At 39.6% G+C, this 16,036-nt stretch overlaps 1 protein-coding gene across 1 annotated transcript in view; it reads left to right on the top strand.

The window, feature by feature from the left end:
* Positions 1-16,036, top strand: part of MFSD2B (MFSD2 lysolipid transporter B, sphingolipid) — a 38,408-nt gene that overhangs the window by 11,112 nt on the left and 11,260 nt on the right. Inside the window, exons 5-11 of the mRNA XM_059843315.1 lie at positions 919-1,042; positions 2,178-2,256; positions 6,188-6,357; positions 10,586-10,676; positions 10,771-10,892; positions 13,213-13,296; positions 14,601-14,681. Coding sequence (XP_059699298.1) covers positions 919-1,042; positions 2,178-2,256; positions 6,188-6,357; positions 10,586-10,676; positions 10,771-10,892; positions 13,213-13,296; positions 14,601-14,681 — 751 coding nt within the window. The remainder of the gene's footprint in view (positions 1-918; positions 1,043-2,177; positions 2,257-6,187; positions 6,358-10,585; positions 10,677-10,770; positions 10,893-13,212; positions 13,297-14,600; positions 14,682-16,036) is intronic.

The raw sequence follows: 16,036 nt of genomic DNA on the forward strand, positions 1-16,036 counted from the left end.
CTTGGTCATCTAAATACATTGTTCAGTGCCTGATTTACAAGAATACAGGACAGGCCTGATGCTGCAGCTCAGACTTTTAGGAAATAATAGCATCTGACCAGTTCTGTATCATGGAGTTTGACAAATTCTATTTGCCTGAAAGAGGTTTTAGACTAATGTCATTAATTGCTGGTTAATGGCAATGTCTGGAGTATAAGTTTCTGTGGTTCTTTTTTTTTTAAGCCACCTTCCTCTCTGAAGATGATCCTTTTGTGTTTGAAGCGATTAGGAGTTAAATGGAGGAAATGATCATCTACCCAACAGGACACAGTGTAGGAGCTTTCACAACGGGCTGTCCATTGTCTCTTTTAGTTTTTTGAGTGTTTTTAAGTGTACCAATATATTTACACTTGCTTGAAGTAGCAGTGAAGACACTAAGTTCAGGTGAAAACCGAAGGCACTAAAATTAGAAGAGAGAATATTAATAATAGGTAAACTCATGTAAAAATTTCTGGAGTATGCAAAGACATGATGACAGATCATAGTTTTTAGTGAATCTTTCTAATAAATGTGCAATCTGAGAGGTGTGCCAAGGAATGGTAATATAGGTGTGCTGTTACAGTGCATGTGAAAAGAAATTATGTCTCTTCTGAATGGGATATTAATTTAAGTGTAGCTCTTCTCTTTCAGACTCACTGGGGTTTTTTCCTCTTTATGAAAGTATTAATCTGTGTACTTATATATTTTATATTAATATTAATATATTTTATATTAATCTGTGTATTTAATGCACACTAAATTTTGATATTTAAAAGCATACATTACTGCAGTTAGAAAAACTGCACATAAATTGTGTTATATTGATTACTAGCAGGAAAATTTAATGTGTTTTGCTATCATTATTTTAAGATTATTGATGTGTGTTAATTTTCTTCTCAGGGTGCTGGCATGTACACCCTTCACAATAATTTCCTATTTTTTAATGTGGTACCTGCCTCCATTTGTCTCAGGAAGAGTTGCTTGGTATCTGACTTTCCACTGCCTTTTCCAAGCACTGACCACAGTAAGTAGATTACAGGTGATGATGTTCTCAGCAGGAACTTGCTTGTTGTCTGTCTATATTAGAGCATTCATATTTGGTAAAGTTGTTTTCACATTTTACTTCAACTTCTAGTGAGTTGGTTGCTGGTTTCTGCCAATGCTCTTTCAGGTAAATGAACTGCTAATTCATCCAGGCTACCTCCAGTGCCCTCAACACATTCTTGTATAGATGTTCAGATTCCTAACTCCACTTGGACATCCAACTTCTCATAACTTCTCAGGAGCAGATTAGGAATTCTGTATTCCCAGGTTAATCTTGAATATTTCCCTCAGTCCTTTATTTCCCCAGTAGAAAGATGATCCAGAAGACATCCATATTTGTTTTAAATAATTTCTTTCCTCTTTCTTTTGAAAGAGAAACACAGGGTTTCCATGGCAGTTTTGAAAATGTACACATGTGCCATTTTTGATGGAGGTGAACAGAAAAGCATTTTGTACAAACATTGTGGGATGCAGAGTGCAAGACTTAATTTGGCTACAGATCTCTGGGGTGGTGGGAACACCACAGAGAACTTGGTTATTCAAGCAGGTTCATGTCCCAGTTCCTCTTTGCAATGGTCTTAACTAATGCTTAAATTAAGGAGTGTGTGGCACGGTGGTGCTGGAAGACAGAGTAGTTTTCACTATTATCTCCTAGATTTACACAATCAGACAGATGTTTGAAATATTTTGGGTATTTGTGTAGTCTTCTGGCTTTAATAAAGTGGAAAACTCTATTTCTTCTTTATGGCTTTGCTTCCTGTTGGTTAGCTCAAGCTAGGACCACAATAGTGTCTTAGTGCAAAGAAAGCAAAGTTCTTTCAGTCTCTTGGTGAAGGATGTTTTCCCAAGGAAACTGAAGGAGCACAACATCAAGGTAAACCCTCTGGGTATTTTATTATTTATTATTTGTGTTCTGGAAGATACTGTTTTCCTTTTATATGCTTTTCAAACCAGAAAGAAAAGGCAGGTCTTTGTGCTAAAAAATTGGTTGAGGGTTCTTAGTGTTCTGAATGAATGTTCTAAATTAATTCCAAGGTCCCATTAAACCATTTTTTGGATATCAAAGGAGTACAGCAGTTTTATCCTGACATTTCCTATGTTCTTTCTTTCCATAGTTATTCCAAGTACCATACTCTGCCCTCACCATGTTTCTCAGCACAGACCAGAAGGACAGAGATTCTGCAACAGCATATAGTGAGTGTGACCTGGGCTCTCTCCTGGGGATTGGGGCTGAGTTTTATTAAAAATCCTTCTTAATCTATAGGAAGTTCCTAGTGATTTGTGTCCCTAAACTGGACTTCTATAAGAATATTTTAATATGTGATGAAAACAAATTTGTCTTCTAAGGAATTGCATTTTTCTAGTTAAATTGGAGACGTTAATATTTAATTGTCTCAAATTTAATTGTCTGATCAGCTATAAACTCTTTTTGGTTTATTGCTAGCCAGAGGAAACAATAAAAAAATCACTCCTAACCAAGTCAGGGTGAGGAATAATGATTTAATTTCAAGGTGATTTGTGGGGGAAAAACCAAGAAACATTCAATTCAAGAAAGTATGAAAGTAATTTTGAGGAGTTTTTTGTTTTGGTTTTATTTGGGGTTTGTTGTTTTGTTTAGTTGCCTTCTTTTTTTTTAGTTCATATTTCCTTAGATTTATATGTTTCATGTTATAAATTCAAATGCCAGACCTGTTTTCTCAGAAAAAAAATTGAGAATTCATAGAACCAAGACAGTTAATCTCACCAAAAAGGAAAGTAATTTTGTGTGCATGTTCACACCAACTGAAATATCTTTTTTCATTTCATCTGTGTTTTTAAAATTAGTTCTGACATACACCAGGCAGTTTAAAGGCAGATCTTGTTGTAATACAGCTAGCACTCTGAGTGTGTTAGCTAAAAGAAGGAGGCTTTCCAGACCATATCTCTGGCTCTTCAACAACCAAAACCAGACAAACTTTTAGCTTTGAAGCAAATCAATCAGACCAAAAAAAGTGCAGTGAAAATACTTTCAAGATTTCCTGTAAAGATCATAAATTGAATGCAAGAACAGTTTCCTTCCCTCCTACTCTCTTCAGCTCTGTTCTCATGCCTTCTTTACTAACTGCATTAAGCAAGGTAAAGAGAAAAAAGTCAAATATTGCATGTAAGACTTCTCTATGTCTTAACCTGTCCTTAAAGTGTTGCTTTAGAATAACTTTTAGGGTTTTTTGTTGCATCTGTTTTCTCTTACTGGCAAGATCCCTTTTCTCTTCAATTAGTCCTTCTAACCCTCAACATCCTTGATTGTGTTGAGACCCACAGAAGCACAGTGAAATAGTGAGAAGAACTGAAAATGTAATGTCAAAAATTCTAGATACAATACCCTCTGAGCAACCCAATCCCTCTCCAGAGACAGGAACTGTTGTAATTTGCATTACCATCAACTATCTTTAAGAAAAAGTCTGGACTGGCAGTCACAGGACACGACTAAACAGCAGAAGATTCCAGTTGTGTTATATTCTTTGGCACTGACTGTATTCTGAGTCATCTGGCCTAAATTCTAACTAAATCTACGTACCTAGTGTTTTCTATTGTCTGGTTTTATGTCTTCAGAGGCTGTGGTCCAAATAAATGTGCTTTCTGATCTGCTAGTCCCATGCAGGGTTCACAGGCATGTGAAACTTGTACTCATAAAAGCTGTTGAACTCTGTGGCTGAGAGGTGTCACACATTTATGGTGTCATGGGTTTAACTTTTGAGTGTACAGCTACTCTCCTAAACCAAATTAAGATGGTGGAATGAACCATAGTTTTGACTTTTCAAATGTTGATATTTTTGTGCATGTTGATATAATATTTGTTTGGAGCAAAGTCTTGTAATGGTCATGCTTATGTGAGAATCTTTTCCTTTTTTGGTAAGTGTTTAACTTAGACACTTTTCCCTCTCTTTGGGCTTCACAGAGAATTCTTCCTGCTGATAGACTGTCTTGGATGCAGTCAGTTCTTCAGGCATTTCTTCAACTGTAAAAGAAAAACAGCTGTGTAGTATGAAGTGTGCTCTTAAAAATAAGGTTGGGATCAGAGGATCCATTACCCTCTGCTGGAGACAAGCAGAACTGCTTATTATAAATTTTATTCTGCTGTTGCTATCAATACAAGGTAGAAATACTGGATTCCAAAGTTGCTTTAACATAACTCCTACTTTCATTCTGGCCAAAAATATAACCTACTTCAAGGTACAGTCTGCTGGCAGATCAGCTTTCTTGGCTGATGTGGGAAGTAATACATCATAAATTCTGGGCTCACAAGAACTTTGAAGGATACCTGTTCCTCAGCTCTTGCTACTACTTAGAAAATAGTTTCACAGTGGTTATATTTCTGGTGCCTCTAATGATGCTTCTGGGTTTTATTCCATACAAGTTCTTGATAAAATGCAGATGTAGAGCCTAGACAAAGGTTATGAATGTGTAGGTGGTGTTTGAATGGAAGGTGTGGTTTGAGTGCATTGCCTTTGCACTGAGCTTGGAAGCTCTGCAACACCCAACTGAGACCAGTTTGTGTCCAAACACTTGAGACCAGGTTGGAGTTAGATTTCCACCAAATCTAACTCCAGGATTTCTGTGTGCATGGACTGAATTGCAGCATTGCTGGTAAGATTGGATGTGAAGTCTGGTAAGGGGCTTTTTTTACTTCCCATTGGTTTAAATTAATGTTGCACGGCGCCTCAAATTTTCCACTCAAAAGCATTCTCAGTTTGGGAACAAAGTAGCAATGGTCTAAAAGGTCCAGGTCTCCTAGGGAGCCTCTCTTCCCTTTTCCTCAGTGGATCTCGCATAGCTACCCATGGCCTGCATGGCTGCAGTGTCTGAACCCCTCAGGATCTGTGTGCATTGCCTCCCTTTAGATGGTGAAGTATTTTTATTCCTTTACAGGGACACGCAAAAAGTCACATGTCTGAGGTCACTGAAGGCTGTTATAGATCAGGGGGCTCGAATAAACATTTTTCTAGGAGCTTTTGAGACAGCTGTCACATCCCAAAGGGAGCATAACCACCAGGACACAACCTGCTCTGGAAGCATCCCTTCAGAATCCTCCATGGTGCTTCTCAGAAAGCAACATATGACCCTGGCACATATGACCCCACTGAAGGAGAAAAAACAGAAAAAAAAGCCTGAAGTTTGGGTTAATGAGAAGTCCATTTCCTCACAAATGGGAACACTTTCCCCCCAATTTTAATCTGTTCATGCATTCAGCCCTAATGTATCTTTATGCAAAATGAGTAAAAATTCTCTGGAGCTAGGACAGGAATTCACTTTATCTCCTGACCATGGGCATGCTGGATATGGCCACATTGCAGGGAAACAAGCACAGCAGGCTTGAAATCCCTCAGGATGAGGAGCGTCTAGAACCCAAATTTCTCACCATTTGCCTTGACACAGCTGAAAGACCTGGTCAGGTTGTTGATCAATTTCTCGAGATGATGCCCAGGGTTAGATTTTTGTTTTCCTAAGTGGAGGCTTTGGTTGTTTTTTTTCAGATGATCCCTTTTTCTGGTGAGAATTAGTGATCTGAATTGTTCTCTGAGGTTGAGGTAGATAGTTCTGCCTGACTCTGGCCTTAGGCAATTGAGAACAGCACCTGCTGTTTCCAAGAGCTTTGTAGCTGTACTATTTCCATAAACCTGAGGCAAGTATCACTTTATTTTACAGTTGGAGGACTTAGAGGTCTGATTAGATAAGTGTTTCACAAGTTGCTGTCAAGTTTGAGATGAACAGTCTGATGTCATGACTCCAAGTCCTACTTTGGAAAACATGGCATTTAAAAATTAGTTCTACTCTGGTCCTCAGGATGAAAGATCTCCATGTTATCTCCTTGTGGCTCCTAATCTCAGCATTCACATCTCTCATGCACCTTGTAGAGAAAAGGCTCTTTCATGGATGCTTCTTCTCAAAACTGATGAGAAAATAAATGACAAAACTCTCTTCCCTTGCAACTAACTGCAACTCTCTTCCTTATTGACCTTTCAGTTCTTCTGTTCTTGGCATTGCTCATTCCTGTAAGAGGAAATAGTTTGATAACCTTTCCCTTCAGTGAGGTAGATGAGCAAGATTCTCATCCTCAGTGCACATTTGTGCTTCCATTCTTTAGGAATGACCATGGAAGTGCTTGGGACCTTGATTGGAGCTGCACTTCAGGGGCAGATTGTGGCCAGTGCTCATGTCTCTCCCCACTGCACTGTGAATCCCTCAGTAAACACCACTGACTCCTGGCATGACGTTCCCAGCATTCCAGACCCCTCAGATCCCCTGTCTCATCAAGTAAGTGTCTATGGGAACACACTAAAATATCCTATGGAGAAGGGTGGGGATGTTTCTCTAATACCAGATCATGTCCAGCAGGATGAGCATGAAGATGACCTCCTTGAGATCAGTGGTGCTGGAGCTGAGGCAATGACCTTGCTGCAGACAATGCTTTCCATCTTTGCTGTCCTTGCAATCCCTTCTCAGTGTGTCACCAGAATTTCTCTGAGGAGCTTTGCAGGAGGTGCCAAACCCATAAAGCAGCTGGGAGGGACATGGCCACCCTTCCTTTTCACTAGGGGCTGATTTACAGTTTTTAGAAGCTTAGCAAGAAAAGCACCTTTTACCCCACCAGAAATACTCCATCCAGTTTTGGGGTCCCCAGCACAAGAAAAAGCTGGACCTATTAGAGCAGAGCCAGAGGAGGGTCACAAAAATGGTCAGAAGGTTGGAGGACTCAGCCTGGAGGACAGAAAATTCCAGGGAGAACTTACTGCAACCTTTCAGTACAAAAAGGGGATTTTAAAGATGGATGAAACTTTTAACCAGAGTTTGTAGTGACAGGACAAGAAGGAATGGTTTTAAACTAAAGAGGATACATTTAGATTAGATATTAGGAAGAATTTTTTTTTTTTTTTTTCTTTTTTTTTTTTTTTTTTTTTACATTGAGAGTGACAAGGTACTGGCACAGGTTGCCCAGAGAAGCTGTGGATGTTCCACCCCTGGAAGTGCTCAGTGCCAGGCTGGATGGGGCTCAGAGCAACCTGGTCCAGTGGAAGATGTCCCTGCCCATGGCAGAGGGCTGGAATGAGATGACCTTTGAATGTCCCATACAACCCAAAGCATTCTATGATTCATGAAAAAAGGGTTGATACAGCATGATCTTTCAGTTCAGCAACACTGATTTCCAGAGGAGTTACCACTGGAGATCTCCTGTACAGATTAATGGCGATTTTGGGAACAGAACCAAGTCCTATTTGCAATCTGTACTTTTGTGAAGGTACAAAGCACTGTTGAAAGCAAATGATTGGTAACACCCCATTAGTGGGGGCAGATCTCAGTGGTTAACATGTGGAATGAACCTAGGGATCCATGCTTATTTATTTAATTTTCCATGACAGGCTTTTCCTGTAATTTTGCAAAAATAATTTAATCTCCTCATACTAGAGTTTTATATTTTTTGAGAAACAAGGAAGGTTTTGTATCTGGGAGGAAAACCTAAAACCTGATCCAAACCTCAGTTAACACAATTTGATAGTCTTCCATTGTTTGTGGTGGTCTTGAAACAGGCCCTGAATTAAACAATTACATTGTGCAGGGATTTTTTTTTTCCTATGTCACTTGTGAAATCAGCAGATTGTTGGTTCCAATTTACCAACTGCTGGATTCATCCTTTCTTTTTATACTTTCATCTGTTGCTCTGTCAGTGCAAGTACCAACCAGTATATAAAATACCCTTTGAAGAAGATTCCTTGACCTGAATCTAATCTCAAATGCTTGATGCAAATGAGGAAGTACATATTTGTGCTCTTCCTAATGCAGTGGAGTAGCTCCTATTATCATGCTTCAGCAGCAGTAAAATCACAAGCTAAGGTATGTTTTTATCTATGTTTTGGATTGGCATACTCAGGCATCAGCACTGGTGGTCCAGGAAGGGGTCAAAGCCTTGGCTCCCCCCATTCCCAGACACTATTCTTTGCCTCTGTGCCACCTGATCCTTGTTTTTTTGGCACAGGCTTCTCATGGAGCTGATCTGGGCCACAGTCTGAGGACAGCTGGGCTGCTTCTCCAAGTGGCCATGTCATTTTATGGCTGAATAATGTGTTTTTGAAGATGCTTGTTTGGTAACTTGTAGTGTGTGTTTTAATGAGACACAGAATTTCATCCTGCCTTCATTTTTAGCTTCTGGGACAATGGTTTGATGTAGAGCACTACTGTGTTTATTGCACCTCTGTCACTTGTCAAGACAAGTAGCTTGAAAAGTCATGGAGCAAGCTGAATTTCATTGCACAGCTGATTCCTTGTCTGAATCTACTTCAGACTAAAATCCCCAATTTCTATTTTGAAACCTCTGAAATGGCTTTCAAGGAGAAAAAAAAAAATACACAGTCTTGATTTATTTCCTTTCTGTTTAACCACATGTGCTTTCCTGTCCTTTTTGAGGTAGGAGGGAGATGGAGAAAGAAACTTCACAATGGGTTTTTTATTTTGAAAAACTAGCAAAAATCCATAGCCTAAAGTAGCCAGAGTTTGTAGGTAGAGGCAATATCTTTCATTAAACTAGATACTAAAACTGGGAAATTATGGGAAAGCTTTTAGACACAAACATTTTTCAGGTCTGAAGAAGCTGCAGTGTGACTGGAAAGCTGCCCTTTCCTCACACCACAGAGCAGAATTTGCACCTAATTAATTGCACAATAAAGAGGAGATCTTAATGGATCTTGAATTTTGGTTGTATGGCTGATGGGCATTAAGTTACAAGTTGAGGCAAGACTAGATTAATTGAAGTATCTCCATCAGGAAATATTTAGAAGAGGGAAAATCTTGACTTTCTTTTAGTGCCCTTTAGGAGTATGACCCTGACTCTTTTTGTCACAAGGACTAATTCTTAGCTGCTCAAGAGCACACCTGGTCTTAAAAAGCACTTAGTGAACAACATTATTTTGCTGGCATTATTTTGCTCCTTACTGAAAAAAAGGAAGTGGAAGAAATGGTAATTTTTAAGCTCTCCTGAAGTTGTTACTGTAAGCTTATGAATGGATCTTTACTACTGGAAACCAAACATGAGCATTGATGGAGTTGTAGATGGGCTAACAAGTTTTGTTTAGGGTTAGAGAGTATTATCTGGCCTGCCATGAGTATCCTTGATGGTTTAAGCTCAAATGACATTTAATGATGAAACACAGCATTTAATTCAAATGCTTCAAGCAAATTAACAAATGCATAAAAACAAAATATGAAAATCATAAAGGAGTCCTGTTACTATTCATTTTTTTTAATCCCCTTCTCTCCTGTCTCACCTACATTTCAGGATGAAATTGCTTTGTTTGAGTGAATTCAGGTATCTCCACTACTGCACTCTGTATTCTGTGCAAGCCATAACCAACAGTGTGAAAGTACTCTGTGACTTAATTTATAGTTCTGATATAAAAAAATCCCGAACCTTTATTCCATATAAAGAATAGTCCTGTATTCCTTTATCTGACCATGTTATTTTCTGTCACAAAACATCTTAACAAAAGCTGTTTTCTTGAAAATTTTCTATTCTTACATGGTTCATCTGAATGCATTTGCACCTATACTAAATGTATTTATATTTTGATGTACATTCTTGTAATTGCATTTTTTTATTAACTTCTTCTTAGACTTATAATAATTTAATCTACAATATATAACCAATAATTTGGAATTCAGTTTTCCTATGAAGTAATCCTTGTTTCATAAAGATCTATAAGCTATCTTTGATAACACAGTATAAGGTAAATTATTGCATCATACTAAAGGAAAATATTTTTTAAAGCTTTAATTCAAAGTCAGTGTAATCAGAGTTAGAAACAGTAAATGTGATCTGCTGGTGTGGGAGGTATCCTTGGAGGCTTTGCTCCCCTGGCTAAAAGGAAGCAAAGATTTCTGAATTTGCTTGGATATGTCACTAAATAACTGGGAAAACCAGCATGCAAGGTACCATATTCTCAAAACATTGGCATGTAAGTATGATTTCTAAAATTCATTATTATCATCATGTGACATTATTATCATTATGTGTATATGCAGAAACTGTAGTAACTATGTTTACATCAGTACTGGGAACTCTCCCATACACCATGAAATTCCAGACTGCAGTCTGTGTAGCCAGATCAACTGGACTTTCTGAAAATTAGAATGCCTCTGTGGATGATGCATGGTTTTGATTAGGTGACTGTGTATGTCTGCAGTTAGTCTCAACATAAGCAAATTTTTAAAACATTCAGGTTGCCAACACAGTAACCCTTTTGCTCACTCCTTCTTTTTTTTTTTTTTTGCTTCAAGAAATATATATGTGTATGGTCTGAATTCATCCTAAGGTGTGGTCTATAAATGAACTGCAGAAGTGAACATTTTTCAGAGAGGCAGCAGATGCATCTGGCTGTATGCAGATGGGCATTTTTTCATTTGCAGGTGGCTAACCAAAAAGGGACTGAAATTTTCATAATGACTTGTCATTCTTCTGTAAAAATTTCAAATGTCTTTTTTTTCCTTTTGAAAGGCAAAAGTTTACATGATTGCAGCAGGGGTCATAGCAGGTGTGTACCTCCTTGGAATTGTCGTTCTTTTTCTTGGAGTAAAGGAAAGGGATGGTAAGTTATATTTAAATGTGCCTCGATTTAATAATTGTTATTTCACATTCCTTTATTGAAAAGATTTTTATTTTATGTGTTCTGGTTTTCTTAGATCCTTATGCCTTAAATTCAGACAGAGCAATTCCTTTTTGTAAGGGGCTTGCACTCACCATGAAGCATGGTCCATATGTGAAGCTTACAGCTTCATTCCTTCTCATCTCGACAGCAGTTCAGGTAACTTCAGACCCTCAGTCTGTCTGTTGGCCTCATTCCACTCCCAGCATGGGAGAGTCTGAAATGCAAATAACCTTTGGCTGGTGACTGGAGGGGTGATCTGGGGGGTGTTGCCTTCCCCTGTAAATCAGTAGGGAACCAGAGTCCTCTTCTGGTGCCTGGGGTCCTGTGTGGCTGGAGATTGTTCTAACAAAGGAGAAGCAAAGCCAAAGTCATGACCATGTAAAGACTTCTTTTCTTTTCTGTTCTTTTTTTTTTCTTTTTCATAAAAGGTGAAGAACTAGTCCTAGTGACCCAGTCTGGGTCATTCTGTGTTATCCACCCACAGTCTCCTGTGGTTTCAGTTGCTTAGAGAATGCTTTTTCTCTTCTGTCTGTTCTTCTCTCTGTGTGCCCTGTTTAAACTGTTGCCCCTCTCCTTTGTGGAGGTGACTGCTCTCAGATAGTGGCTGCACTGGGTCTTGTGGAGTCTTTTGTGATGGAAGGCATTAGGTCAGAGTAAGAAGACATTCAGAAGCAGGAGGTCTTACCTGTGTCAGAGCTAGGTAGAGCTCATTTTGAAATGAGGACCTGCAATTGGATGTGGCTCTCATGAAAGGTGCAGTGCATCCCCCCATAGAGAGGAGCTGTTGAAAAGCCACTCAGTAGGAAACCCTAACTCCCCGTAAGTACAGCAGTCCTAAAAGCCTGACTTTTAGGACATGTTCAATTCAGTAAATATATTATTTTACTCTGATCTTGTACATAGCAGTTGAAGTTTGCTTTATTTTGAAAAGCAAATGATTATCACATTTTTGCCAAGAGACTCTTAGTCATGTGAACCATTGATCAAGGTAGTAGCAGGAGAGAAGGCAAGAAAATGACATGTGAGAGAGCAGTGTGGTGCTCACCAGCAGTCCTGGTGAATTATTAAGTTCCTTGGAAGGACTGCTTAAAAGTTTGTTTGCCAAAGAAGCACTGAACTTTTTTAATTGGCCTGGATTTGGGCACAGCATCTGCTAGTCCTTGCTGGAATACCCAAGGGTGAGAAACAATAACAGAAGTTATTTCTGCTCATGTCTGAGATCTGCAGGTACTGTGAGCAACTGAAGAGACAGGGAGAAGATGACAGATGAAAGGTCCCTTATTGTCCACATCCTTCCAGCATCCCCTCAGTCAGCAGGGACACAGAGCACATCTGGTTGCTGGCAGCCAACTACTTGCTGACAGCACCCAGAGAGGAAAAGATCATCTGTCAGTCCATATCTCTCTGTTTTGCTGTTTGTGCAGACCGAAGGGAAGGTGTGAGGGGAGGCAGAAGCTGAAAGCTCTGTTACTCCAGTTGAGCCAGAATGAGCAACCCTTGCTGCTGTTACTTGAGGGAGGGACACTGATTTTGTGGAATTTAGAGAGTGGATTACTGCCCAGCAAAAGGAATAGGCAGGTAAAGATGCATTGGCTGTAATTCCAGAGTGTGATATTCTATGTCTAAAATTAGGGCAGCATAAACAGGGACACAAACTAGGGAAGGGTTTTGTGGCAATTGAGACAGGATACAACCCTTTGGATATCCTAATTTGTATATAGGTGATTGGCCACCTGTAATCTACAAGCACACAAAGGGAGCAAGAATTGATCATGCTGCAGTTGCAGGAGTATTCAATTCTCCTCTGTCACTCTGCTTCTGCAGAATGGCTGGAGCTGGCCCTCCATCATATTTGGGTGTTCAGAATCCCCCTGAGTTCTGCAGAAGCATGGTGGTGGCAGTGGCTTCACCTGTCATATAACACAGTGCAGTTAGATCCTCCCATCTGATGAGGATTCAGATGTAGGGAGATATCTGACCCAAAGCTACACTCCATAGCTGAGGGTGCATACAAAACCAGCTGCTTTACTACAGGAAGTTGGCAGGAGTGTTATTACAGCTGCAATGTTACTTGTTTTGGAGTCAGAGATTCTGGAGAAAGATTTATGGCCTTGCTGGGGAAGTTTCTTGCAGTAGCCTGCAGCTGAGACAACACAAGGCAACTGGGACATAGGGAATAAAGACTTGAGACAGAATCCTTTCATAGGGCCATTCCTGTTGTGGTCAATTTTATGCTCTGTTAGGTGTGGCCTACCTCTTGCTTGCCCCAATATTACTGGCATGTTATTCCAGTGATAAGGGGATAGTTACTGCTTCTTTAAATTGTTGCAAACAAGGGAAGAATGAGACTCCCAAACTCTACATTTAACAAATCAGTTACAACTATATTTAACTGACATGGAGTGTGATGCAATTTTTGTCTCTTTAAAATTTCCCTCTGTCTTTTGGTGGTCACCAAATGTCTTAAATTCAACAGCTGGAGCAGGGGAACTTTGTCCTGTTCTGCACTCACGCTGCCGGCCTCCGCAATCACTTCCAGTATTTGGTGGTGACCATCTTGGTGAGTTGCACTTCTCTCCCAAATGTTCCCTGGTTTTTGCTGGGCTTTGGCACAAAATTACTGAAGACAAGAAGAGTTTTGTGTCTCAGCAGAGCTGCTAGGAAGCTATACTATCTTTTGCATTGTCTGTTTGAAATAAAGCTGATGTTCCCTACTGCACTTCTAAAAAAATAGTGGTTTGGAGCTTTTAATTCATTCCTTGCTGTTTTTACCTGTAAGCCACAGCTTCTATAAAAGGTAGAAGCTGCTTCTAGAAAGGAGGTTTGGAATTTTACCTCCTTTGTCCCTTTCCACAGTCCTATGAGCTGAAAATTAAACAACTTCAATTTGCATATTCATACACACGACTCCTCTGGGCTAGGCAGCTTGCAAGGATAAATATTTAAAATACCCAGAAATGCGAAGATTCCTCTCTAGAGCAATTGGCAGTGTGACAAAAAGAACCTTTTACAGAATCTTTTTTCTTAACATTCAGGGATAGAATTCTGCTTGCCTATGTGATACTTCTCCTTTCCCACATTATAAGACATATCTTTTTCCAAAACCATTAAAACCAAGATGTTGGAGAGCAAAAGAGGAGTGCTGGGTGTCTTAAGGCTCTGCAAGTGATGGTCACCAAGAAGAGAGACAAGAGACAGTAGAGTTAAAGGAAGTAAAGACTGCAATATAGCTAACAATTTATGTCATTATTGAGATGACATTTAAATAAAGGTCAAGTGTAAGGCTGCCATTAGTGGCAGTACTTCAGTGCACATTGCTTGTGGTTGCTGCTGCTAGGGGTGAGTATTTCAGGGTCTGAAACAATAATGTCAACTGCAAGCAACTATTTCTCTTACAGATTGTTCCTAAGAAGGGACACACAGTATGGAATGTACTCTTAAGTATATCTTTGGATAGGTTTATCTTGCACTTCAGCTTTGTTCTTGTATCATGGGGTAGAGATAAATTCACTCATCATTTGTCAGGTTCAGGCAGTGTGGCAAAAGGCATTAGCACAAAGTGTGGCTGTTTGCAGTATGTTTGAACTTGGATGAATGAGCACAGCTTTGACTGCTGTGGCTTGCATTAGAAAAGGAAATTTTAAGACACTGTCTTTTGAGATTTGACTGTGGAAAACCCTCTGATGGATAGCTTAACAATGACTTTTAAGAAGTCACTCAAAGGATGAGGAGAAACAAGAACCTGCATGTTCACCTTCCTTTCAGGCTTTTGTGTACTAGACAAAAAGATGTCTGTGAGCTCTAGAGCTGAAGAAGACAGTGGAAGTAAGCACAGTACAGATACAGGTTTTTTGTCCCTTGTAGGTATCAGCAGTCGTGAGTGTTCCTTTCTGGCAGAAGTTTCTGCAGAGATTTGGCAAGAAGTGTGCAGCATGTGGGATTTCGGTAAGCAAATCCTCTGAGAAAAAAATTCCGCTTGTGCTCATTTCGTTTGACAACGAGCCACTTCAGGAGCTCTTTCAAGTGCTTATAACATCAATCTATGTGAAATTTGCTCCGTTCCAGAGTTTGTTTTAAATCACTGTACCAAATTTCAGACAGATTCCAAGTTTCCAAAGGAAACTTTTAAGAAATGGATTGATGCCGGAGGGGGGGTCCCAGTTTATTTAAGAATCTGCACCAGTTCTCCTCATTTGAAGCTCTCAGAACTGAGCTTCAATGAGGTTTTATAAATTCAGATCTGAGTTGCCTTGTGTTGACAAGTTACCTGTTGGGCAAGGCTTGTTTTGTCTTTGTTATATGGTGCTGCGGTGTCTGTAATTCAGTCTCACAGAAGGAAACAAAAGTGTGTTAGATTTCCTCTAGGAGCATCCCTCTGATCAGAGAGGGACAGTTATTAGTGAAGTAAAGAAAAAGGTGACCTACCTGAGAAAAGAAGCCTAGTTTAACTCTGACACAGCTCTGCAAAGCCAGCTCAGTGAGCCTGCCCTTGTCACTGATGGATTATTTTAAGTCCCTTACTTAGTGCAGACAGCAGCAATTTTCTGTCATCATCCTTGGTGAGTTATTGTATAGGCCTGTTCCTCCCCATTTTCCCCCTGCTTACCTTCAATTACTTATGAAAGAGGAAAGAAAAATTGCCTTGTGCACAACAAAGCAGGAGGACTTGAAAAATCCAGCCCAAAGCTGTATGTCAAAATTTGAACAAAGCTGAAAAATTTAGGTCTGGTGACAGAGTTGAACAGTTATAATTTTTGGAATTAAAAGCTGTGTTGTAATGACTTCCAGAGAAACAGAAGTAACTTTAAAACCTAAGTTCCAAATATGCTGAATTGTTACGTGTTTTGAAGTAGGCATCTGGAATTCGAGCCCCATCCTTATTTCTTTTTACCACTTGAGCAAAGAGAAATGCCAAAAGCAGTATTGGCCCATTGACTATGCAGATTTCCTCCTTAGAAAATCTCCTCCTCTGTCTACTTGGCCACAAAAAATGCTTTCTTCAACCAGCTTGGCTCTATAAATTTAGTTTTACATGACTGGAAAGCCTGTCAGCACCTCTGTAAACATGGTTTAACTTAATTTTACAGTTGAGTTGCTTGACTGTTATGGTCTAAGTGGGGGATGGATTGAAAAAAAGCCACCTCTCTGTTTCACCTTGGAAACATTTCTCAGGGGACTCAGTGTGTGCTCAGTGATGGATTTTGTGTCTGACAATGCATCGCAGGAGCTTCCTACCCTACCACTTGTGTGATCTGTACAACTGATCTGCACTCTCCCACTAAGAAATAAAGCACATCATT

This window comes from Haemorhous mexicanus, chromosome 3 (assembly GCF_027477595.1).
Source record: "Haemorhous mexicanus isolate bHaeMex1 chromosome 3, bHaeMex1.pri, whole genome shotgun sequence".
NCBI classification, from domain to species: Eukaryota; Metazoa; Chordata; class Aves; order Passeriformes; family Fringillidae; genus Haemorhous; species Haemorhous mexicanus.